At 49.3% G+C, this 23,893-nt stretch overlaps 1 protein-coding gene across 1 annotated transcript in view; it reads right to left on the minus strand.

Moving 5' to 3' along the window:
• Positions 1-701: 701 nt before the first annotated feature.
• LOC106585100 (histone acetyltransferase KAT6A-like) overlaps positions 702-23,893 on the minus strand; it is a 34,822-nt gene continuing 11,630 nt past the window's right edge. The window contains 17 exon segments of the mRNA XM_014170935.2: positions 702-3,732; positions 3,734-3,804; positions 3,807-6,278; positions 6,406-6,661; positions 6,842-7,546; positions 7,664-7,850; positions 8,098-8,329; positions 8,829-8,922; positions 10,813-10,974; positions 11,797-11,938; positions 12,075-12,190; positions 13,953-14,065; positions 14,545-14,879; positions 15,375-15,489; positions 15,826-15,907; positions 16,125-16,240; positions 16,545-16,653. Of these exon segments, the coding sequence (XP_014026410.2) occupies positions 2,983-3,732; positions 3,734-3,804; positions 3,807-6,278; positions 6,406-6,661; positions 6,842-7,546; positions 7,664-7,850; positions 8,098-8,329; positions 8,829-8,922; positions 10,813-10,974; positions 11,797-11,938; positions 12,075-12,190; positions 13,953-14,065; positions 14,545-14,879; positions 15,375-15,489; positions 15,826-15,907; positions 16,125-16,240; positions 16,545-16,653 (6,057 nt within the window). The 3' untranslated portion in view covers positions 702-2,982.

Genomic DNA, 23,893 nt, shown 5'->3' on the forward strand with positions numbered 1-23,893 from the left:
GATGGTATAGCGTACAGTATATACATAAGAGATGAGTAATGTAGGGTAAGTAAACATATATAAAGTCTATTCCTGCTCTTTTCCCACGATCCATCAAACACATTTGGTGTGTCATTATAGTGGTCAGGCTTGCTCAGGTGGAACAAATTTAACTTTCGTTTTGTTTTTTTTGCTGGTAAAGTAACGGATCAGTTACCGTTTATTTGTAATCCGTTACTTCCCAACCCTGACAATAAACCAACTCCAACGTCATTTTAGAGAATTTGGAGTACGTCCGACCGGCCTCACAACTGCAGACCACACGTAACCATGCCAGCCCAGGACTTCCACATCCGGCTTCTTCACCTGCAGGATTGTCTGAGACCAGCCAACTGGACATTGAGTATTTCTGTCTGTAATAAATCCCTTTTGTGGGGAAAAACTCATTCTGATTGGCCCAGTCATGTGAAATTCATAGATTAGGGCCTAATTGACTTATTTCCTTATATGAACTGTAACTCAGTGAAATTGTTGTATGTTGCATTTATATTTTTGTTCAGTATGAGCCAGCTTCACATAGCAATGTTTACAGGCTTTCTATTAGCAAAGAAGCACAAATAAGAATTGAAATTAATGAATTTCTGGTTAAAGTGAGAAAATATCACTGCCAAGGAGCAGCAATTATTAAAAGTCCAAACAATAGATCAAGAAATAACATGACATACATGGCTCAACATAATTTATTTTTGTTTTATGTTAAAATGTACAGAGTTCTTTGAAAGTACTTGCTAAGAAAGAAAAACAAACAAATAAATGGAAATACATACAGGGACAAAGTAGAGAGAGGCAGCAGGGCGCTATCAACCATCGTTATGCACCCAGCCAGCCCCACCTCTCTCTCTTGTACTCTCTTAGCTCACAATGCACCATGTACAATTACAAAGGATACAAAAAGGGAAGCGATATAAACAGACAAATATACTGAGCTCATTTTTACATGCCTCTTAAAACGCAAGGAAGTCGTCCTATACACACATACAACAAAAGAACGGCTAAGTGGCCTTCAGATATGTTTTTTCCTTTTGTTTTAAAATAGCATTAATATACTACACAAAGATAGAAAACTCTAGAGATGAGATGGAATGGAGAGGTTAAAAGGCATCTTAAATTCACTAAAAGTGAGTGTTAATTTTTTTTGTTTTGAATTTCTTAATAATATTACCTCAAGAGTCGAGCTAAAAAATATGTATCGTTTTTTTCCTGAAACAGAATTGAAAAAAATGACAGTACCAATATCAATGTCAGAATTTTTCTTTTTTATATTATAGAAAAAACATTCTCTACAATAGGTTTTCTAAAGTCAAAAAGAGTCAGCTTGTGTCATAAAAGAAAGCTGCCCAGTCTGATCAAATTCAGAGAAAATAAAAAAGAGAAAAAAAACCAAAAAAAAAACACAAATAATATATGAAAATGTCAGGTCTGTAAGAAAAGTATCCTCATTTTGACTTTGAATACTGGAACATTGAGACAACTGGGTCAATTCCTCCACCACCCTTCCCATCCTAACACAGTGACCATCCAGATGTCTGTGTGTGGGGGAGGGGGGGGCAAGGCGTACACAATGCACAGTATTTGGCATTGGCCACCTCTCCGTATGCCGATGGTCCATAGAGCGCAGACATCTCTACTAGTCAATGGAAGTGCACTGCAGACTTGCACAGATGAACTCGTTTTAACAGAAAACAGTGTTTAGAGAGGATGCCTTGACCTCTGTTTGTGGGTTACTAACACTTAATGAAGTGGCTCAGCTAATTTCCAACAGCTGGTTTTCCTTAAAGCAGTGAGTTACTCCACCTGGCAGACCTCATCTCTCGTTCCCTGGAAGGTAAACTGCATGGCGATGACAGACATACACCATCAACTGGGTAAAAAGGCCTAATAATAGCCTTCTGTAGAGTGTGACCCCCCCAAAATATGTAAGTGCTGCAATGTCTTCTGTCTGCCACTGAGGGGAGACTAGCTGGCTCACTGACTGACAATGCTGGACTGTGAATCGACAGGAAGTAGCAGAATATTTACAATCTAAACATTCCAGAACAAACAGCTACAGCATCCTGGGTGGTGCCGAGAACACTACTGGTTTACTGATTTCCCTCTCCTGATACACACCCTCCTACCAGGAAGACAGACTCCTGACACTACGTTGTGACACTGAGGACCCGTGTATCCCAACTCTGAGACTGAAGTGCCCCGGCTCACCAAGTGGCAATGGAGAGGGTTGTGCGCGTGTGTGTGTGTGCGTCGGAGCTAGAGGGTGTACCACCATTTCAGTATGCCATACTTCAAGACCAAAGCACAGAGAGGTTGGACTGCACACGAGTTGTTTTCAACGGTTGTCAAAATAAAAACAACGAACGTATTCAAATATATTGAAAGAAAAGTCCATCTACAATTATAATCAGTCTCTTCTTTCCAAGTTAAGGCTTCCTATGTCAATTACAATATTGTGTGCATGGTTTAATATATTTAGTTAACCACTTTGTTTTTCCTTTCTCAGTTTTGACAATGTAAGGTCCTCCAAAGTCCATCTTCTTCCTTCTCCCCCTCCACTCTCCTCCCAGTAAACAGTGGAGGGGAGCCTTCCGTTAGCGTAGAAACTGTGCCAGAGAGGAGCGTGTCGTGTAGGTCTGACTAGACTAGCGCAGTCTGCCATACAGTACCAGAGGTTTAGTTACACGTTATGCATCACGCCAGCGTACTCCCTACACAGCCAGCTTGGGGGATGAATCCAACTGAATGGAACAAAATGACACATACAAAACATTGAAAATAGTCTCCCCTCACTCTCCCTTTATGCTCGCTCTGGCTTTGGGGAGGGTGGATTCAACACCAAGTAATACAGTAGAGAGGCAACAGCAGAGTCCCTCCCTACATCAGAGTGCCAGGTCGGAGTGTGTCCCTCCCATCTCTCGAGAGCGGCGGCGTTGCTGTGGGGTTCTCTACTCATCTGCTCATGTAAGGCGACTGTTTGGGGACGCCGGCGTAGCTGTGGTGGGTGGGGCCCGTGTACATCATGTTGCCGTGGTGATTGGGCTGCATAGGCTGCTGCGGGTACCCCTGCCCCCCCATCATGCCCATCTGCATCTGCATGGGGTACTGGGCGGGCTGGTTCATGTAAGGGGGGTTCCCGTGGTAACCGCTGTTCATCATAGGCTGTGGCATGCGGTAGCCGGCCGACATGGCGTTCAGCTGGTTCATGTTCATGGTGTTGTAACCGGCCGGCGTGGGCATGAGGTTGGGCATCATGCTGCGCTGCACGGCCAAAGTACGGGGCGAGCCCTGCATGGCCACGGACCCAGAGCTGCGGCCGTACAGCTGCTGCTGGTGCGGGGAGGGAGCAGGGGCCAGCTGGGCCTTGGAGCGGATGGCGATGTGGCCCTTCACTGTGGCCATCTGGCCCTGCAGCCTCTGGGTGTGGGGCGGGGGAGGCAGGCCGATGTTGCCGGTGGGCATGTTGCACTGCAGCTGCAGGGAGCCCAGGTTCATGGAGCCAGAGCTCATTTGGGGAGGGGGGCTCATGGTGGCCTGGCCCTGGGTTAAGGGAGGGTGTGGGGAGGGGGAGAGCTGGGCCAGACCGGGGTTAGACAGAGAAACACTGGTGGCGTATGACGTGACAGAGGCCGAGTGCGAGTAGGGCATGGCGTGGGGGTCCATGATGGTGTTGGTGAGCTGCTGCAGCTTAGCCAGGCTGAACGTGGCCGAGGGCTGGGGGTAACCCCCCTGCACCAAAGTCCTGGCCCATCCGTTCGTACAGGCTGCGGCCCCACCCTGGGAGGCACTCTCAGGGATCTCCATGATCATTGGTGTGGAGCCAAAGCCGTTCCCCATACTGCACTGGGACAGGGGCTGCTGCTGCTGGGGCGGGTGGGGGTTTGGAGGGGCCGAGGGCTGGGGGTTGGGAGCCTGCTGCTGCTGAGGGGGCTGCTGCACTTTTTTCTGGGACTGCTGGCTGGCGCTGGGCGGCCTCTCGTTCACAAAGCTCTGAGGGGACTTGATGCCTTGGTGGGTGTTGGCAGACGGCGGACGGGGTGGCAGCGGAGGCTGGGACACACTGTTGTTGCCACCCATGTTGGCTCCCGGACCATTATTGGGCCCTGGCCCGGTCTGTTGGATGAGGCTGCAGCTGCCCATGGCGAGCTGTGACGTCACGGCGCCGCTGGGAGACGTGAGGCCGGGCGCCGGGACAAAGGAGCAGCTGTTGCCCTGTGAGGAGGGCGTGGCCGAGTTAGAGGAAGAGCCCGCCGACGACGAGGAAGAGGCCGAGGTGACCGCATGGTTACCGCTGTTGTTTCCTCCCCCGCTGCCCATGGTGGAATCGTAGCTGCTGGGATTGTCATAGTTCTCCGTGGTGCTCTCGATGCTACCCAGGTCACTGAATCCACTGTCCACCACCTGCTGGGAGTGGTCCGACACCGACGGCACGTCCATCATGGGACTGGTCTCCATGTTCTGCTGGGACGGGGCTGACAGAGAGCTGGGGTGCTCAGGGGTGATCTGGGTGTACACCCCTCCCCCTGTTCCCCCAGTAGGGCCTGGCGTGCCCTCTCTCTGCTGCCCCAGCCCAGACTCCATCACCCCTCCTGGGGTCACGCCTGCTGGGCTGTTGACGGAGCGGACCGACTGGCTGGGTAAGGGGGTTATGGGGGGGTTGGTATGGGGCAGGGGGCTGCTGTGTTGGGAGGATCCACACTCCTCCACCAGGGCCAGGTGGGTAGCCTCCTCCTCGGCCTCGCCGGCGTGGCTGTAGCTCTGCAGGGTGCGGCAGGCTGCCAGCGTCTCTTCACAGTCCTGGTAGGCTCCGTGGGAGACCCCGTGGCTCTCTGGCTCCTCGTCCTGGGCCTCTCCCTGGGTCAGAGACTGGACCGCCTGCACCGTCTCCAGGTCCAGCTCGTTGTTGTGGTGGTGCTGGCCGTGATGGGACCCGTGGTGGTGGCTCAGCTCCTCCTTGAAGGAGTCGGGGTGCTGGTGGGGGTGTGGGTGCTGGTGGGGGTGCTGGGGCTCCATCAGCACCGTGACAGCTTTGTCCTCGGGGTGCAGCGGCTGCAGCTCTTGGGGCTCGGAGGGGACTGAGATGGTTGTCACGGTCTCCACCGCCGCAGCTGCCGCTGCTGACTCCTCCGCCTCTCGCTGCCGCCTCCTCTCGTCCTGTGCTGCGTCCAGCGGCCGACACTTCACCTCCTGCAGCTCCTCCTCCGCCTCTTCGTCGTCCTCCTCCTCTTGCTTGCTGACATAGGAGTCTCTGGCCTGCACGCTTCCCTGCATGTCTAAAAAACCTTCCCCGCCCTGGGGTTCCTCTTTGACGGGCGGAGAGCCGGCGGGGGAGGCAGGCTCTTCCTCCGCCTCAGAGTCCTGGCTCTTCCTCTTCTTGCTGTTGCTCTTGTCCTCCAGGTGACCGTCTCCTTCGTCGTCTGCATCATGGTCGTCGCTGCGTCTGCTCCCCGAGCCTGGCATTGCCACTGTCGTCCTGCTGCTGCTGCCCAGGCTCGCACACTCCTCATCCTCCCTCTCCTCATCTTCCTCATCCTCCCTGTCAGCCATGTCTCTGTTTTTGTCTGGCCTGCTGGGCTGGGGGGCACTGGGGCCTCCGGTAGAAGACGGGGAGAGCAGGGAGCAGGTCGGTGGATGGCTGGGTTTGTCCTCTACCCAGCCCCTCTCTGTCTCCTCCTCCTCCTCTTCCGAGACAGGGAGCGGCTTAGGGACGGGTTGTTGTAGCAGAGATGGGTTTTTGGGCGGTCGCCCCCGCCTCTTGGGGATCTTCTGCTCCACGGGCTTGGGAGGGTAGTCGTCCTCTTCATCAGAGTCTTTGCGTTTGTCGTTGTCAGTAGCTGCGGCTCTGGAGGACCTCTTGCAGGCTCGGTCCTCTAGCTGCTGGGGGGGCTTGTCTAGCTGCTGCCCCCCTCCCAGACCCAGCCTCGGTCTCTCTGCCTCCTGCCTCTTGGCCTCCTCCTGGGCCCGCTGTAGGTACCAGCTCCGGGGCTTGCGGCCCGGCTTCATCTTGATCTTGGGGGGAGGAGGGTCCCCTGAGGTGGTCAGACTGGTGTCCCCCGCGTTCTGGTTGGCCCAGCTGCCAGGTGGTCTGCCCGGCCATTTCCTCAAGTGCAGGGGCTTGCGGGGCTTGCCCTTGGGCCAGCCTTTTTTCTTCTTGACGGGGGACTCTGGGTTGGCCGCCGGGGCGTCTGCGGAGGCCGTGGGCTCTGGGTTCCGTAGGGAGGCAACTGACTTCAGAACAGGAGTGGGTTCTACACGAGAACAGAGGGGGAGAGATATCCATTGTTACACATACAGATCTACTCAAGCAAGTACTGTATATCAATGCCTAGCTACCATACACATATATCTTGCTACATAAATAACTGCTGGACTCACCGTCGTCCTCAGACTCTGTGAGGTTGGCTCGTCGGCCCCGCTTGGCCGTAGGGTCCGTGTGTCGGAGGGCGGAGCGGCCCGGGGGGTAGCGCCTCAGGGGGGTCTCCTCCTCCAGCCGGGGCATTGGCCTCTCAGAGTCAGAGTCCACGAAGGGCTCATCTAGCACCTCGGTGGTCTCGGAGATGGTCTCTGTCACCACGCTGCTGTGGGCGTGGCTGTGGCTGCGCTGACGCATGCGCCTCTTCCTCAACGGTTTCTGGGGAGACATGGAAAGGCTATTGAAATATAAACACAGTAAAACGTTGCAAGCAGAAAGTGTACATTTCTTATTTCGGACGAGGTCAACACATATCACTAATGTTTCTTTCGAGGTTACAACGTCATTTGGAGTGACCTATATCAAGCAGTTCAGCAGATCCACAGTCTTTCCATTCACCTTGCATTTGAGCCCCAGGGTGGGTTTTGTGAGGATGGGGGGGGAGTGAGCCCCCGTCTCTACGTCATCATCGCCATCCTCTTCCTCGCTGCTTTCACTGAAGCAGCTCCGTCTGACCGGTGACGGGTCACTGAGCCTGGGGGACAGGGGCAACTGGGGCAAGGCCTCCCCGGGTCCCTCACTCAGCCTGCGCTTGGGGCCCCTTTTCTTCCTGGGAGGTCGCCCTCTGCTGCGTGGGGGTGGGACAACAGATTGCCTGCCAAGCATCTCTAGGGGCCTGATGGTGCCTGTAGAATCCGCCTGCTGCCTGTCTGAGGAGAAGAGGGAGGGTGGGCTGCTGCCGAAGGTGGGGCTGGCTTTAGTGCCCTCAGTCCTGTCCTCCTCTTCCTCCTCCTCCTCATCATCATCATCCTGCACTTCCACCCGGCTCTTTGGGGGTCGTCCCGGGCCCGGCCGCCTCTCGGCCCGCGGCCCATCCTTCACCTTGCCCCAGGGCCAGTTCTTGGGCGGGCGGCCCCTGCCCCGGCGCTCTCCGTTGGCGGGGGGAGGGGGGCGGTGGTCGGGGATGGGCAAAGGGCAGCGTACTGGGGAGGAGGCCGGAGAGCTTTGGCTGGCGGGGAACCCCGGGAAGCACTTTCTCTCCTCTTCTTCCTCTCCTCCTCGGATGAGCCAGGAGAACGGAGACACCTTGTGGCTAGGCTTGATCTGTTTCAAAATATGATCAAATCAACTCCAGAATTTACCACCCTAATCCATACAAGTCATTGTTGTAATGTCTTTCATCAAAACATTTTTTAGAACCTGAAGCATCATTATCCTCACCTCCTTGCAGGTGTCCTCCTCCTCCCCCTCTTCCTCCTCCTCCTCCTCTCCCCCCGACACCACAGTGTTGGTGACGATGACGGGGGTCCAGCGGAGAGAGTCAGGGTCCACATCTAGCAGCCGGGGCCTGGCGGTGAGACGAACCATGTGGGTGGACACCAGCTTCTCCTTACGCACCAGGACTAGCCTACAGGACAGGGGGACAGAGACAGGGGAGGTCAAAGTGATGTTCAGACAGATGGGTAAAACCCCACAAGGAGGGAAGAACCACTGAGCAAATAACTCCCAAACAGACACGTGTTCCATGCTGTATAATAGTCTCATCAGCTTTTAAATGGCCTTGGTAAGTCAGCATGTCGTTGCTCATTTCTGCGTCGTTGAATTTGTGACGGCATCGTGGTTACGCCACTGACGGCGCGCGCCCGTTGTCTCACCGCTCCCCTCTCTGCTCCAGCATGTTGAGGTGGTGCAGCGTGGCGGTGATGTCCTGGGGGCAGATGCCCGTGATCTTGCTGAGGCGTCGGATGGTGAGCTGGCGGTCGCGGACCTCATGGAGACACTCCAGCACCACGCTGCGCCAGTAGGCCGTGTAGGACAGACGTCCCAGGTCTGACAGGGGCTTCTCTGGGGAGCCGGGCTGGCCCTCCCGCTTGGACAGCAGGTAACCTGGAGGGGAGAGGAGAGACGGGAGCGGGCAGAGAACAAGGTTCATTTTTTTAAAATCAGTCGACAGGCACGAGGCGCATTTACATTTGACGGACAATTCAGTCTGTGACTATTGGTGTATAGGATCCAGTCCGACCGTGTGAAATAAATTCACGCTACCTTTTCTACCACTACTTGCCCTGTTACTACATGATAGTGGACCAGCTTTTTCTCAGAATAACCACCACCTTCTAAACCTTCAACCAGCTAAGCAGAGTAGGAAGGGGCCAATGCAGGTTTCGATTATTCAGCTCAACAAGGAATTGGACCGGACGTTATTCATTACAGGCACTTTGAGTCAGATTCCAACATGTTGCTAGTTCAACTCAATGGGACTGACTGCTATTCCGAATGCATTGACCAAGAACTCTACAGCAGCTTAGAACCACTGGTTCAGCATCAGAGAGGTCTGGGGAGCGGAGGTAAAAGCCAAGCTGAGAGCCTGAGCGGAGCTCCTTACTGAAGTCGATGAGGAAGCGGCCGTAGCCCTTGCGCTGGTACTGGGGAAGAATCATGATGCAGGACACGTTGTACTTCTGTTGACAGTGTTTCTCCTGGAGAGGGAGAGAGAGAGAGAGAGTGAGAGAGAGAGAGTAGGCATGGAAACACTCAGAGCAAGCCTGTGCTATTACATACAGCAGGAGTCTTGTGTGTGAGTGTGGTAAGATAATTGCTGTGTTGTGGCCGATTCCAGGAGCACCTGCACCCGGACAGACAGACAGAGGGGTGAGACGGCATCAAAGCAGCGGTGGTTTCTCTGCATACAGAGGGATTCACCGGAGTAGAAGGAAGGTGCGTCTAGACCAGGGCTCTCCAACCCCGTTCCCCGGAGAGCTACCGTCCAATTGGTTATCGCTAATCTAGCACAGCTGATTCTAATAATTAGCTGGTTGATAAACTGAAAAAGTTACATTGGGTTGGAGCAAAAAAACCTACAGGAGGGTAGCTCTCCAGGAACAGGGCTGGAGAGCGCTGGTGTAGACACCGACCTAAAGACACATTGTGGTTGAATTTGTGAGGGCATCATGATTTTAACTGTGTGCGTGTCTCACCGCTCCCCTCTCTGCTCCAGTATGAGGTGGTGCAGCGTGGCGGTGATGTCCTGGGAGCAGCGCAAGAGTGTGTGTGTGTGTAGTAAGATAATTGCTGTGTTTTGGCAGGCAGTCTATGTTAATAAGAGCCCCTGCATCCATACAGACACGGGGGAGACAGAAGGCGTCAAAGCAGCCGTGGTCGTTGCTCTGCACACTGAGGGACTCACCAGAGTAAAACGAAGGTGCACATAGACAGTGATCTACAGACATTTTGGGCTTTTCCACTCGGAACGGTTAAGGTTAGGATTTTGGGATGGTAAGCTGGTCCTAGATCTGTACCTAAAGAAGCTTGTGGGTTCACCTTGTTGTGTTTCCTAATGTACATCGATCCCTCTGAGCTGCGTACACGGACGTGCACTTCCTCCAGGACTGCCGCGCAGAGACGCAAGAGATTGAGTTCGCCACCATTAGTTTGCGCTACATAAATCAATGTTTTTTTCTGTGATCGAATCAACATTGTATATCAGCCCCTTTTCAATGCAGGAAAATGAAGTCGGATTTTGTTTTAGGCAGAGCCAGAGGGCACGGAGTAGAATTCTATTGACGGGGGCTAGTCCACGAGAGGTCCTTCAAGCACCCACAAGTGAATACGCTTTTCAGATCAGAGCAGCGCGAGTGCACAATTGTTGCTATTCTTTTCAAGTCAGCGCGTTTTAAAGCCCAGTTATAGATAAGTATAGGTCAGTAATGGAGAGTTGCTGCTTCCTACAAGAGCACATAACGTGTAGGCCACATTTCAAGCCGTCTATGAAAAGTCAGTCAGGCCAACAACAACAAAAAAGGTTGTGTCTTAATTAAAGGGACAGTGTTGTATTTTGAGACAGGCTTAAATATGCAAATAAGCCAATAGGCAAAGGGTAGCTTACATTGTCTAATTCTCCGTATGGTAACAATTACATTTTGTAAAATGGTTTCTTGCGTCATTCAATAAAATGCAATTTACAGTCACCTATTTGGCCCATGGTGTTACAGACCAAGAAAAAAAACTAAAAATCTATGTCAAGCCCTTCATAATATAAAAACCTGTTTAAAAAGTCCCATGCAATGTAGGCCTGCATTGAACACCACCTATAGGCTACATGGATGAAATCAATAGCTACAGTATTTCCCTGTGAAAATGTTATGGGATTTGCTCCATTGGTTTTATTGGTAGGCCACTCTGATAGGCCTACATTACGCTCACATAGCCACTGTATCCTATTGGCTACTGTCTAAAACTGTAAGGGTACAGCCTCAAGTGTTCCCTGTAAACGCGCGCCGGGAAGTTACACAAAAACGTTTCCGCTCACAAGACCTAAGATTTGCTCTGTGCCCCCAGGACCAGCTATATATATATATGGTTAGACGTACCTTGGAGAAGTAGCCCACCAGGTGGCAGCCCTTGCTGTCGTTCTGTGTGAGAACGTAGAAGAGGAAGGGCTCCACATCGTAGTAAAGCGTCTTGTGGTCCAGGAACAACTTGGCCAACAGACACAGGTTCTGACAGTAGATTGTGCTCATGTTCCCATCCACCTGAGACCACACACACACACAACATGAATGAAATGAAAACCTATATTTGATTTGCACATCATGAGCACAGAAAGCAACCACCAATCTGACAAAGACAATTATTCACATTTGACTACAATGACCCAAGTTCAAAAGGGCAGTCTTGACTGCACCATTCAGCCCCTTTCCGAACCGCAACGGCAGTAACTATGAGACAGACACTCATGGGATACGGGAGGGGAGTCGATTGCTTTTATAGCCTCAGACAATGATGCCAACGATGTGAGCCATGGCATCTCTGGTGTCCCAGGCTGGGCGAGCGAGGGGCTCCCTGGCAGGCAGCCAGACGTCCCAGCTATTCTACTCTGCTGCTGAGTGAGGACAGGAGGGGACGAGGCGGGCTGGAGAGGCAGCGAAACTGCAGACGCTACCCTACAAGACAGACGGACGGCCATAGACTGACTGGCCCTCAATTAGAGGCCTGCAGTATGTACTGGTACAGCGGTTCTCAACCTTCTGCACATTGGATGTGGCTGATCAGTAACTCAGACGGACTAGCTGACACCAAGGTAGTTGGTTCCGAAGTGATAGTTTTAGCACAAGCGGTCCCGGCTCCAGGTACAACAAAACAAACAAGTAGTACTAGACAACAATCTAGGTACGTTAGCTTCACATAGATGCACTGTGTTGTGGGTCAATATTATAACGGGGTGGTTTTGGGAACGGTTGACGCCTCAGTGGGGGGACGAGAGTCTTTGACAAATGCCTGTGTGACACTGCCACTCTTGGCAGAGTGGTTTTGTGGCGGGGGAGGTGACCTCTGTCTCCATCTTTCTGTCTCACCTCAAACACAGAGACGTTGTCCTTCCTGTAGATCTCGTCGGCTGGCGGGTGGAACCAGGCGCACTTCCTCATGTGCTGGAAGAGGATGCTGCGACTCTTGACGTAACGCAGGCAGAACTCACACAGGTAGAGCTTAGGCAGCCTGGGCCAGGCAGAGGAGGGAGAAGATTGAGGGGGAAAGGGTGAGACATCCCGTTACACGAGCGCCAAACTAACAGTGGACTGACTCAGAGTGGAGCGTGTGTGGGAAAAGCAGCGTGGGTCGTGTTGTTCGTTACCTGCTGTACTCTTGTGGGTACGGAGAGGAGTACCAAGTCTGGATCTCAAACTTGCCAAACTCGATGACAGACGGACAACGCATTTGGGGATCTGGAGGGCCGGTCACCCCAACTTTCTGCAAAGGAAAAGAAATATAGAGCAAAGAAGAAAAAAAAGACAGACACACACAAGTGAGAGAAAGAGAGGAGGGTTCAGTTTTGGAACTACAGCATCAAGCGAAGGCCAGGTTTTCCAACAGGGGATTAAGAAGAGCATGGAGCAGACAGAGATTACACACCAGGGATTACTGGGCTTTCTGACTGCCCCCTGCCTAACCCAGCACAGCGTGTGGTTGTGTTTGCCTGACGCACCGGCACTCAAACACAAGCACACACTTAGTGACAGGAAGACGCATACGCACACGCTAAAAACAAGCACACCCACACGGGTACAGTAAAACAGAAACAAACTGGTCTCCTGTGCTGCTCGTAGGATTATTATTAGCTCTCTGGTCTGTCTTGAGTGGAAACTCTAGGCATCTGCCACTGGGTTCTGTTGACACGCTGGTAACGACACGCTGGTAACCACACGCTTCCACACACACAGAGAGGCCCCTCACCCATGCCTACAGTGTCAGGTCTCCTTCACTGACTGCCATGACAGGGGAGAGAGGATCCACTAAGACAAAAGCGAGCAGTACCAGAATGCGTCTAGTCTACACTATTTGTAAACAAACCACAACACAAAAAGGGAAGCCATCAATTATAAAATCGCTGAGCGTGCACCTCCACCTTTCACCTGCCTTTCCTATTCTCCTACCGACCAAGACTAGAGAAAAGTCTGACAGGAGGAGAATAAAACAACGCTGGCATTGAGTTTCTCCTGTGATGTATAGCAATGCTCTGAAGCTCTGCGGCGTCTGCGCCAGTGAAGAAACGCAACGGAATAGACACTGATAGAGACATATGGAGGGCAGCTGATCTCTCGCTCTCACACACAGAGAGCGAGACACAGAGAGAGAGAGAGAGAGAGAGAGAGAGAGAGAGAGAGAGAGAGAGAGAGAGAGAGAGAGAGAGAGAGAGAGAGAGAGAGAGAGAGAGAGAGACAAGCAGAGCGAGAGAGAGAAGAGAGAGAGAGAGAGAGAGAGACAAGCAGAGCGAGAGACACAGAGAGCGAGAGAGACACAGAGAGCGAGAGAGACAGAGAGAGCGAGAGCGACAGAGAGAGAGAGACAGAGCGACAGACAGACACAGAGCGAGAGAGACACACAGAGCGAGAGCGACAGAGACAGAGACACACACACAGAGACACAGAGCGACAGACAGACAAACAGACAGAGAGACAAACAGACAAAAAGAGACACAGACAAGACACAAACAGACAAAGAGAGACAAACAGATACAGACAGACAGAGAGAGAGACAGACAGAGACACAGAGACACAGAGCGAGAGAGACAGAGAGAAAGAGAGAGAGAGACAGTCAAAGACAGACAAAGAGAGAGAGGGAGACAGACAAAGAGAGACAGACAGACAGAGACAGAGAGACAGACAGACAGACAAAGACAGACAGACAAAAGACAGACAGACAAAGACAAAGACAGAGAAAGACAAAGACAGAGAAAGACAAAGACAGAGAGACAAAGACAGAGAAAGACAAAGACAGAGAAAGACAAAGACAGAGACAGACAAAGACAGAGAAAGACAAAGACAGAGAGACAGACAGAGAAAGACAGACAGAGAGAGACAGACAGAGACAGACAGACAGAGAGACAGACAGACAGAGAGACAGACAGACAGAGAGACAGACAGACAGAGAGAGAGACAGAGAGAAAGAGAGACACAGACAGACAGAGACAGACACACAGACACACTTTCTTTCCTTCTCCGTCTGTGGTTACCTGTAGTGCCAGCTCCTGGATGCGTCTGAAGAGTTCCACGTCTTTCTCGGTCAGGTTCTCATGTCCCGGCAGCTTGTCCTCATCCTCGCGCCAGTCACTACTGTCCTGATTGTCTGTGGAGGAAAGAAACAGGCGGCGGGACACTTTCAGAAAGGGAACAGAACAGTCATCTTTTAAGGTTCTGACAGACAAAGTGCTGGAACTTGTAAATGGTATTTGGGATCGTATTAGGATCCCGATTAGCTGTTGTGAAAGCAGCAGCTACTCTTCCTGGGGTCCACACCAAGCACGACGTAATACAGAACATTAATAGACAAGAACAGCTCAAGGACAGAACTACGTCAATTTAAAAAAATGGCACACGTAGCCTACATATATCAGGAGACACAAACTATCTAGGTCAAACAGGGGGAGAGGCGTTGGGCCGTGAGGTGTGTGGACAGACGTCTGGACAGTAAACAAGTTCTGCAGGTGTTGAGTCTGACTGAGGAACATCGTATGAAGCGCAGCGTTTGACTGACACAAATAAAGCCCCTACAGCCTTTCCTTCACCCTCAGTATTCAATGCATTATTCCAGCCTACCCTCCTCACCTGTCCTGTCGTCGCCCTCTCCCTTACGTATGGCCTTCTTACGGATGCGGTACTGCTGGGAGTAGTCCACCTCGTGCCGGGCCTTGCGTCCGTCTGGAGAGGGCGTGAAGAACTTGGTGAGGGCATCAATCAGGCCCTTGGTCTTCCTGTTGAAGCGCAGGCCGCCCTGCTCCGACGAGTCCTCTCGCAGGGAGAACAGCAGCCGATCGTCGCCAGGGTAACCCTCGCAGGACGAGCTGGACGACGAGCGCGGGGAGGAGCACTGCGAGCGACGGTCCCCCTTCCGCCGGCCACGCCCACCTGGCCCACGCAGCTTCTTGAATGGCCGGCCTGGTCTGCAACGGGAGACAGGATTGGTCAGAGACCCAGCAGGAAAAAGCAACACACTATACAAACTAAGGCCTGGTCATTTGGAAGCGACAAGAGCCACTGAACACAGCCAAAAACGTAACAACTAAACTAATGATCGTTTGTACAAATCGGCATTCGTGTTTCCTATGATCAAATAGCGTCAACAAATGAGTAAGGCTCGGTCCTCCACTCCCGACACTAAAATGTTGATCGGTGAGTTTCATATTTAGATTCTTATGCTCCGACAAAGCTTCATTTCCAGCATGAAACACAGCAGACTTTTTTTTGGAGCCATTAGGCCCTGTCATTAAAAACAGTTTGTGGTCATGGGAAATGGTCTGCTCCGGCCAGTAAAACTGTTGCGGCGCCGATCTGAAGTGGCCTGCCTGTGTTTCACAGGTCCAGCGACGCGCCGTGCCCGAGCTGCTAGCTCCCGGACGGTGCTGCCGAGCAGCCGCCCTCTCCGTCACGTTACCAACCTGTTCTTGGGTCGTCCCAGTGGTGCGTTGTAGCGCCGTTTGATTTGTGCCGCCTTTTCATGTAAGAGCTTTCTGCCCTTTTTCCTGGGCTGACACATCTGACAGATCCACATGCCTGGTGGGAGAGCAGAGCATTGTGTATTAGCTTAGCTGGCATTAAACCTCTTCGGTACTACTACTCTTCTATGACATGCACCGGCCACACAGTACTAGCAGCATTAGAACAGCAACAAAAAAAATATATGTTTCATTACACTGCCGGAAAATGGGTTTGTGGTCCTTCTGAGCTTTGTCATTCGTTACCAATTACCTCGTGGCCATAGTCATTCAGATGTACAGTGGATCCATTTACTGCAGAGAGGCGCAGGTCTTTCCAGGGACGGTGTATGTTTAAGTGGGTTTTATTGGGTACGTTAGACGGGTCAGGGATGGGAGAGAGGAGGGGGTTTACCTTTTGGCATCCGCATCAGTGGGGGGTCACAGCACTCCATGTGGAAGCCCCGGTCACAGGAGTCACAGAACAACATGTTCTCCTACACACACACAGTAAATATTTGGTCACTCCCTGCACATCATGTTTACGCTGAACTTTCATTTCCACCATTTGCCTTCAACCAGTCCTGCACTTGGACGTTCAGAAGAGAGCGAACCATCTGTAACCGGCGTTTAAAATAGTTCTGTTGAAAAACACAAAAGGATCCGAGTACCGACGTACTGAGCCGAAGCACAACCAGGCACACAAGCACTCACCGCGTTTTTGCCTTGATCCTGACAGTTGCTGCAGGTCTTGCATTCGATGCACTGCCACCACAGAGCTTTGACTCGCACCGTGAGCTCCGGTGAGAACTTCAGACAGGACGGGTGGCCTAGGGGACACAGATCAACAACGTCGAAACACTCACAAGCCTGACAACCACACGAGATCAAAACACCACTCCAAAAGCCCTATAGATCCAGAGCAACCACGACGACAAACTGAAAGATTCCGACATCTAACGGAACAGCCTGTCAAATCAGACGTTTAGCCTAGTTTGACGAATCAAAAACGACATCTGACCTAGTATTCAAATGAAACCCGAGACATAAATCCAAGGTGGGGGGGGGGAGTAGCAGGCAGCGCTTTATTGATGTCCCAGCATATAGAAACCGTGCTGCCACAGTGCTACTCACCGCTGTTGCCACAGTCTGCACAGGAGATGAGCTCCTCTGGCTTCTTGTCGCGGTTCGACTCCTTGGTCCCCAGGCAGAAGCTGCAGATAGGGATGGGCTCTGCCACAGGCTGAGAGAGAGAGAGACGGACAGAGAGTGAGATATATAGATAAACGGGAGTCGGGGGGGGGGGGGGGCAGGAGAGGGACACAGAAAGAGTCACAAAACAGCTCCATTCAACTGCTTCATTGTACCAGACAGGAGGGGGAGGGGGGGCAGTAATCACTGTGTTCACATTCAGATCACTGTCAATGTGCCACAGAGACAGCAGTTACAGTTCACTCAGACAGCAAATGAATGCAGAATTTGTCAGTCAGATTAAGTGAATGGCAGAGGCAGCAGACTCTTCCCTGGTGATGACGTTGTGACCTAACAGATGACCATTAAAGGCGATGATGATGATGAAAACCTGCCTATACTCTCAGGGTATAACTGACCATCTAGGAACAGTTTTGCCTTTTAGATTAGAATGATTGGACGTGGGGACCTGATCCTAGATCAGCACGCCAACTGAGACGCATGACACATACGAGCCCAGAGGTGATAGTTACTACACTACCCAGAGGTCTTTGTTCTGCTCAACTGGATTCCCAAGGCAAAGGCCCTGTTCTGTTCCGATGCTTATTCTGTAGCACGCCATCTTGACATTCGCTTCTGGGGCACCATAAATCTTTTAGCATGGAGGAGAGGAGAGCCACCCATGAACCCGTTTTGAGACACACACAAACTGTCCCTCTCGCAGGGCAGCTACACAGTCACAAAGTGTATGTAAATGTACATAAAGAATGAGCCTAAATGTCAAAGTGTAGGTGACAGCCTTTGGCTACAGCCTTTCACGTACAGACCAATGCGGACGTGAGGGAGGCGCCTGAAAATGTTAAAATAACCCATTCTTGAAAAAATTGTATCTGCAAGAGCGAAGCCTTACCTCATGGTATATTTGAGCAATAATGACACTTTTAATTACACATACTTTTGTATATAATGTGTATGTATGTGGACACCGCTTCAAATTAGTAGAGTCGGCAATTTCAGGCACACCTGTTGCTGACAACTGTTGCTTACTGAAGAGCTCAGTGACTTTCAACATGGTACCGTCATAGGACACCACCTCAGTTCGTCAAATATCTTCCCTGCCAGAGCTGCTCCGGTCAACTGTAAGGGCTGTTGTTGTGAAGTGGAAACAACGGCTCTGCTGCAAAGTGGTAGGCCACACAGGGTCAAAGAACGGGACCGCCGCGTGCTGAAGTGCGTAGCATGTAAAAATCGTCTGTCCTCGGTTGCAACACTCGCTACCAAGTTCCAAACGGCCTCTGGAAGCAACGTCAGCACAAGAACTGTTCATCGGGAGCTTTATGAAAACGGGTTTCCACGGCTGAGCAGCCGCACACAGGCCTAAGATCACCATGCGCAATGCCAATTGTCAGTTGGAGCGGTGTAAAGATTGCCGCCATTGGACTCTTGAGTAGTGGAAACGAGTTCTCTGGAGTGATGAATCACACTTCACCACCTGGCAGTCCGACGGACATATCTGGGTTAGGTGGATGCCAGGAGAACGCTACATGCCCAAATGCATTGCACCAACTGTAAAGTTTGGTGGAGGAAGAATAAGTCTGGGCGCTGTTTTTCATGGCTCGGGCTATGCCCCTTAATGCTACAAAATACAGTAGTATGACAGTCTAAGCAATTCTGTGCTTCCAACTTTGTGGCAACAGTTTGGGGAAGGCCCATTCCTGTTTCAGCATGACAATGCCCCCGTGCACAAAGCGAGGTCCATACAGAAATGGTTTGTCGAGATCGGTGTGGAAGAACTTGACTGGCCTGCACAGAACCCTGACCTCAACCCCACCGAACACCTTTGGGGTGAATTGGAACGCCGACTGCGAGCCAGGCCTAACTGCCCAACCTCACCAACGCTCGTGGCTGAATGGAAGTCCCCAAAGCAATGTTCCAACTAGAGGTCGACCGATTAATCGGAATGGCCGATTAATTAGGGCCGATTTCAAGTTTTCATAAAAATCGGTAATCGGTATTTTTGGCCACCGATTTGACGATTTAAAAAAATAAGAAAAAAATATATATATAAATATTTTTTAACTAGGCAAGTCAGTTAAGAACACGTTCTTATTTTCAATGACGGCCTAGAACGACAGATTTTTACCTTGTCAGCTTGGGGATGCAACCTTAAGGTTAATTAGTCCAACGCTCTAACCACCTGCTTTACATTGCACTCCACGAGGAGCCTGCCTGTTAAGCGAATGCAGTAAGAAGCCAAGGTAAGTTGCTAGTTAGCATTAAACTTATCTTATAAAAACAATCAATCATAATCACTAGTTAAACTAGTAATATCATCAACCATGTGTAGTTATCTAGCCTGTCCTGCGTTGCATATAATCAATGCGGTGCGCATTCGCGAAAAAGGACTGTCGTTGCTCCAACTTGTACCTAACCATACACATCAATGTCTTTCTTAAAATCAATACACAAGTATATATTTTTAAACCTGCATCTTTAGTTAATATTGCCTGCTAACATGAATTTATTTTAACTAGGGAAAATGTCTCACCTCTGCAACAGAGTCAGGGTATATGCAGCAGTTTGGGCCGCCTGGCTCGCTGCGAACTGTGAAGACTATTTCTTCCTAACAAAGACAGCCGACTTCTCCAAACGGAGGATGATTTAACAAAAGCGCATTTGCGGGGGAAAAAAAACGCACAATCGTTGCACGACTGTACCTAACCATAAACATCAATGCCTTAAAATCAATACACAGAAGTATATATTTTCAAACCTGCATATTTAGCTAAAAGAAATCCAGGTTAGCAGGCAATGTTAACCAGGTGAAATTGTGTCAATTCTCTTCCGTTCATTGCACGCAGAGTCAGGGTATATGCAACAGTTTGGACCGCCTGGCTCGTTGTGAACTAATTTGTCAGAATTTTACATAATTATGACATAACATTGAAGGTTGTGCAATGTAACAGGAACATTTAGACTTATGGATGCCACCCGTTAGATAAAATACGGAACGGTTCCGTATTTCACTGAAAGAATAAACGTGATAGTTTCCGGATTCGACCATATTAATGACCTAAGGCTCGTGTTTCTGTGTGTTATGTTATAATTAAGTCTATGATTTGATAGAACAGTCTGAGTGAGCGATGGTAGACAGCAGCAGGCTCGTAAGCATTCATTCAAAATATCACTTTCGTGCGTTTTGCCAGAAGCCCTTCGCAATGCATTGCGCTATTTATGACTTCAAGCCTGTCAACTCCCAAGATTAGGCTGGTGTAACCGATGTGAAATGGCTAGCTAGTTAGCCGGGTGCGCGCTAATAGCGTTTCAAACGTCACTCGCTCTGAGACTTGGAGTAGTTGTTTCCCTTGCTCTACATGGGTAACGCTGTTTCGAGGGTGGCTGTGGTCGATGTGTTTCTGGTTCGAGCCCAGGTAGGAGCGAGGAGAGGGACGGAAGCTATACTGTTACACTGGCAATACTAAAGTGCCTATAAGAACATCCAATAGTCAAAGGTATATGAAATACAAATCGTATAGAGAGAAATAGTCCTATAATTCCTATAATAACTACAACCTAAAACTTCTTACCTGGGAATATTGAAGACTCATGTTAAAAGGAACCACCAGCTTTCATATGTTCTCATGTTCTGAGCAAGGAACTTAAACGTTAGCTTTCTTACATGGCACATAATGCACTTTTACTTTCTTCTCCAACACTTTTTTTTTTGCATTATTTAAACCAAATTGAACATGTTCCATTATTTATTTGAGGCTAAATTGATTTAATTGATGTATTATATTAAGTTAAAATAAGTGTTCATTCAGTATTGTTGTAATTGTCATTATTACAAATAAATAAATAAAAAGAAAGAAAGAAAGAAAAATAAAAATTGAAAAAGTATTATTATTTATTTAATTAATCATGTAAATGTGTTTATTTTTGTTTGATTTATTTATTTAAAAATCGGCCGATTAATCGGTATCGGCTTTTTTTGGTCCTCCAATAATTGGTATCGGCGTTGAAAAATCATAATCGGTCGACCTCTAGTTCCAACATCTAGTGGAAAGCCTTCCCAGAAGAGTGGAGGCTGTTCTAGCAGAAAAGGGGTACCGACTCCATATTAATGTCCATGATTTTGGAATGAGATGTTCGATGAACAGGTGTCCACATACTTTGTCATTACATATACACATACGCACGGACGATGCTCTGTTCGGAACTCCACCCTGGACATGGGATCTTATCCCAGAGGCCAATCAAAAAAACAACGTGGTCGCCGCAGGAGAGGCAGACGGAGCGGCCTACTGGTCAGACTTAGGTGAGCACATCATACACCACTTCCGAGCATATTACTCACCAATGTCCACTCTCTAGACAACAAGGTGGACGAAATTAGGGCACGAGTTGCCTTCCAGAGAGACAGAGATTGTAACATTCTGTTTCACGGAAACATGGCTCACTCGGGATATGTTGTCGGAGTTGGTACAGCCATCCAGTGTCTTCGCGCATCGCACCGACAGAAACAAACAACTCTCTGGTAAGAAGAAGGGTGGGGGTGTATGCCTTATGGTGTGATCATGACAACATACAGAAACTCAAGTCCTTTTGTTCACCTGACCTAGAACTCCTAACAATCAAATGCCAACCGCATTCTCTACCAAGAGAATTCTCTTCGATTATAGTCAGCCGTGTATACTTTAATAATGTCTACATATCCTACATTACTCATCTCATATGTATATACTGCATTCTATACCATCTTGCCTATGCTGCACGGCCATCGCTTATCCATATATACACACACACGTTCATATTCATCCCTTACATTTGTGTATAAAGTAGTCGTTGTGAATTTGTTAGAGTGCTTATTAGATATTACTGCACTGTCGGAACTAGAAGCACAAGCATTTCTCTACTCTTGCATTAACATCTGCTAACCATGTGTATGTGACCAATAAAATTTGATTTGACACACAACACAGGCAAAAGTTTTCGAACACCTACTCATTCAAATATTTATTTGACTATTTTCAACATTGTAGAATAATCATGAAGACATCAAAACTATGAAATAACACATATGGAATCATGTAGTAACCAAAAAAAGTGTTAAGTCAAAATATATTTTATATTTGAGATTCTTCAAATAGTCACCCTTTGCCTTGATGACAGCTTCGCACACGCTTGGCATTCTCTCAACCAGCTTCACCTGGAATGCTTTTCCAACAGTCTTGAAGGAGTTCCCACATATGCTGATCACTTGTTGGCTGCTTTTCCTTCACTCTGCGGTCCGACTCATCCCAAACCATCTCAATTTGTGAGGCCAATTTGTTTTTGCATATCTGTATTCCCAGTCATGTGAAATCCATAGATCAGGGCTTAAATGTATTTCAATTGACTGATTTCCTCATATGAACTGTAACTCAGTAAAATCTTTGAAATTGAAGCATGTTGCGTTTATATTTCTGTAGGCTAAACACCAGTCATGTTTTACAAAAAGAATGTAGGATAACTATTAATATGTAAAGGCTCGATTCTGTGACATACTTGAGACACTGTTCGTTCCGATAGGAGAGAAAGGCCAGTGCCTGTTATGCACTGCAACATCCCCCACCTTGCAATCGGAGCGGAGGCAGTCAACATTTTGAAACTATTAAACCATAAACGTACTTAAAACCTTAACGTTTTGTCATTTTATGAGGCATGTCTTACCATGTTCCGGCCATAGGAACGTTAAAAGTATTATTTTATAAAACACTTCCTCATATGCCATTGAAACCAGCAATTCTCTCATGTTCTCAACTTTCTTTCGTTGTCCAGCAGCCAAAGACACAATCCTAGTCATGCTTTTGGTTGCTTCTATAGATCTTCCCTCTTTCTACATTTCTTTTTGATAATTTCATCTCGGTCATATCAAACCGCTTGCATTTGCGGTGTACTTTTGAGAACTGTGTTTTCCCGCTAATTGTATTTTGGGACATTCGTGCTTATTGCCATGTGCGCACTGCTACGTTTAGAAATGTGAACAAATAGCCTAATAGTTTAGCAACATTTTAAGCTAAAAGTTCTGATCTGTTGCATCAGCCTCAATGCTTTTAAAATGTTACATTTTTTTATGTACAGTGGTTGTATTAATTTGGGATCTAACGCATCCCACAACTGTCCCAGTGTATGTTTGGAATATTTATTTCTCGCACAGAAGGACAAGCTGACCAATAGAATAGGTCAACTTTTGTACTATGGGGATAGGAGATTGACATAGGCTACTGTTTTTACTGTTTGTTAGACCTACTCATCTTATAGGCTGAAGAAAAGTAAACGTGAACAGTTCTATCATCTTCAACATGCGCCTCGAAATTCAATAAGGATGTGCACCGTTCCATCCCCAATGTATCTGGCTTCACTTGTAGCCTACTTCGGAGCTGCAATGCCTGTGAGAAGGACCCGATCACGTGATGGGTACTAGCTAATAAGAATTGAGAAATCTGAGAGAGCCATGCAAGTGAGAGGTGCTTCAGAGTAGGCTACGGCGATTGGCAGCTGGGAGAAGGGAATTATGAACGGCCGCAAGGCATGATTTATTTATTTGGGGGGGGGCATTACGGCCACACAAGGCGGCATTGATGGTCATGGCCGCCGAGAAATTCGAGCTCTGCTGATGACTAAAGGGGGCTGGGAGGTGGGGGCCTGGACTGGGGCTGGGGTTAGGCTATAGGGCTGGCGCTAGGGTACGGGGTTGGGGCTGTGGGGTAGAGTGGGAGGGGCTCGGTGGGTTGGGGCAGGTGCAAAGATATTCCTGGCTGGCTGCACATAGCTCAACACAGGGAGGGAAGCGGGAAGGAGCAAGTCCAGGCAGGGAGTGAGGAAAGACGGGCTGAAGAGCTTGATTTATTGAGTTCATTTCCCTCGGACTCAGGCTGCCGCTTTCCATACAGGGACGCCTCTCATCACACCACAGAAAACACTGAGAGACACAGAGAAAGAGAGCGAGAGGAAGAGAGAAAATATGGCAGCAGTCCTTTGTGCAGCCTCCCAATCATTCCTGCCAGTTCAGCGGGAGGGAAGGGGTTGACCTGTGTCTGTGCGCTCTCACTCACTCACACACACACTCTCGTTTGCTTTCTCCACTAGTAACTAGCGCAGGCAGAGCTCAGGCATCGTGTTTCATACAAAGATTACAGTGCAGGGTTTCATTTGTGACATGACTCAATTACTGTCTGACTGTGACTAAAATAATCCCAAAGACACAAGAGCTAATCGTTTTCCAAGATATGTGTGGGAGAAATGGAATA

Source organism: Salmo salar, chromosome ssa24, assembly GCF_905237065.1.
Source record: "Salmo salar chromosome ssa24, Ssal_v3.1, whole genome shotgun sequence".
Lineage (NCBI taxonomy): Eukaryota > Metazoa > Chordata > Actinopteri > Salmoniformes > Salmonidae > Salmo > Salmo salar.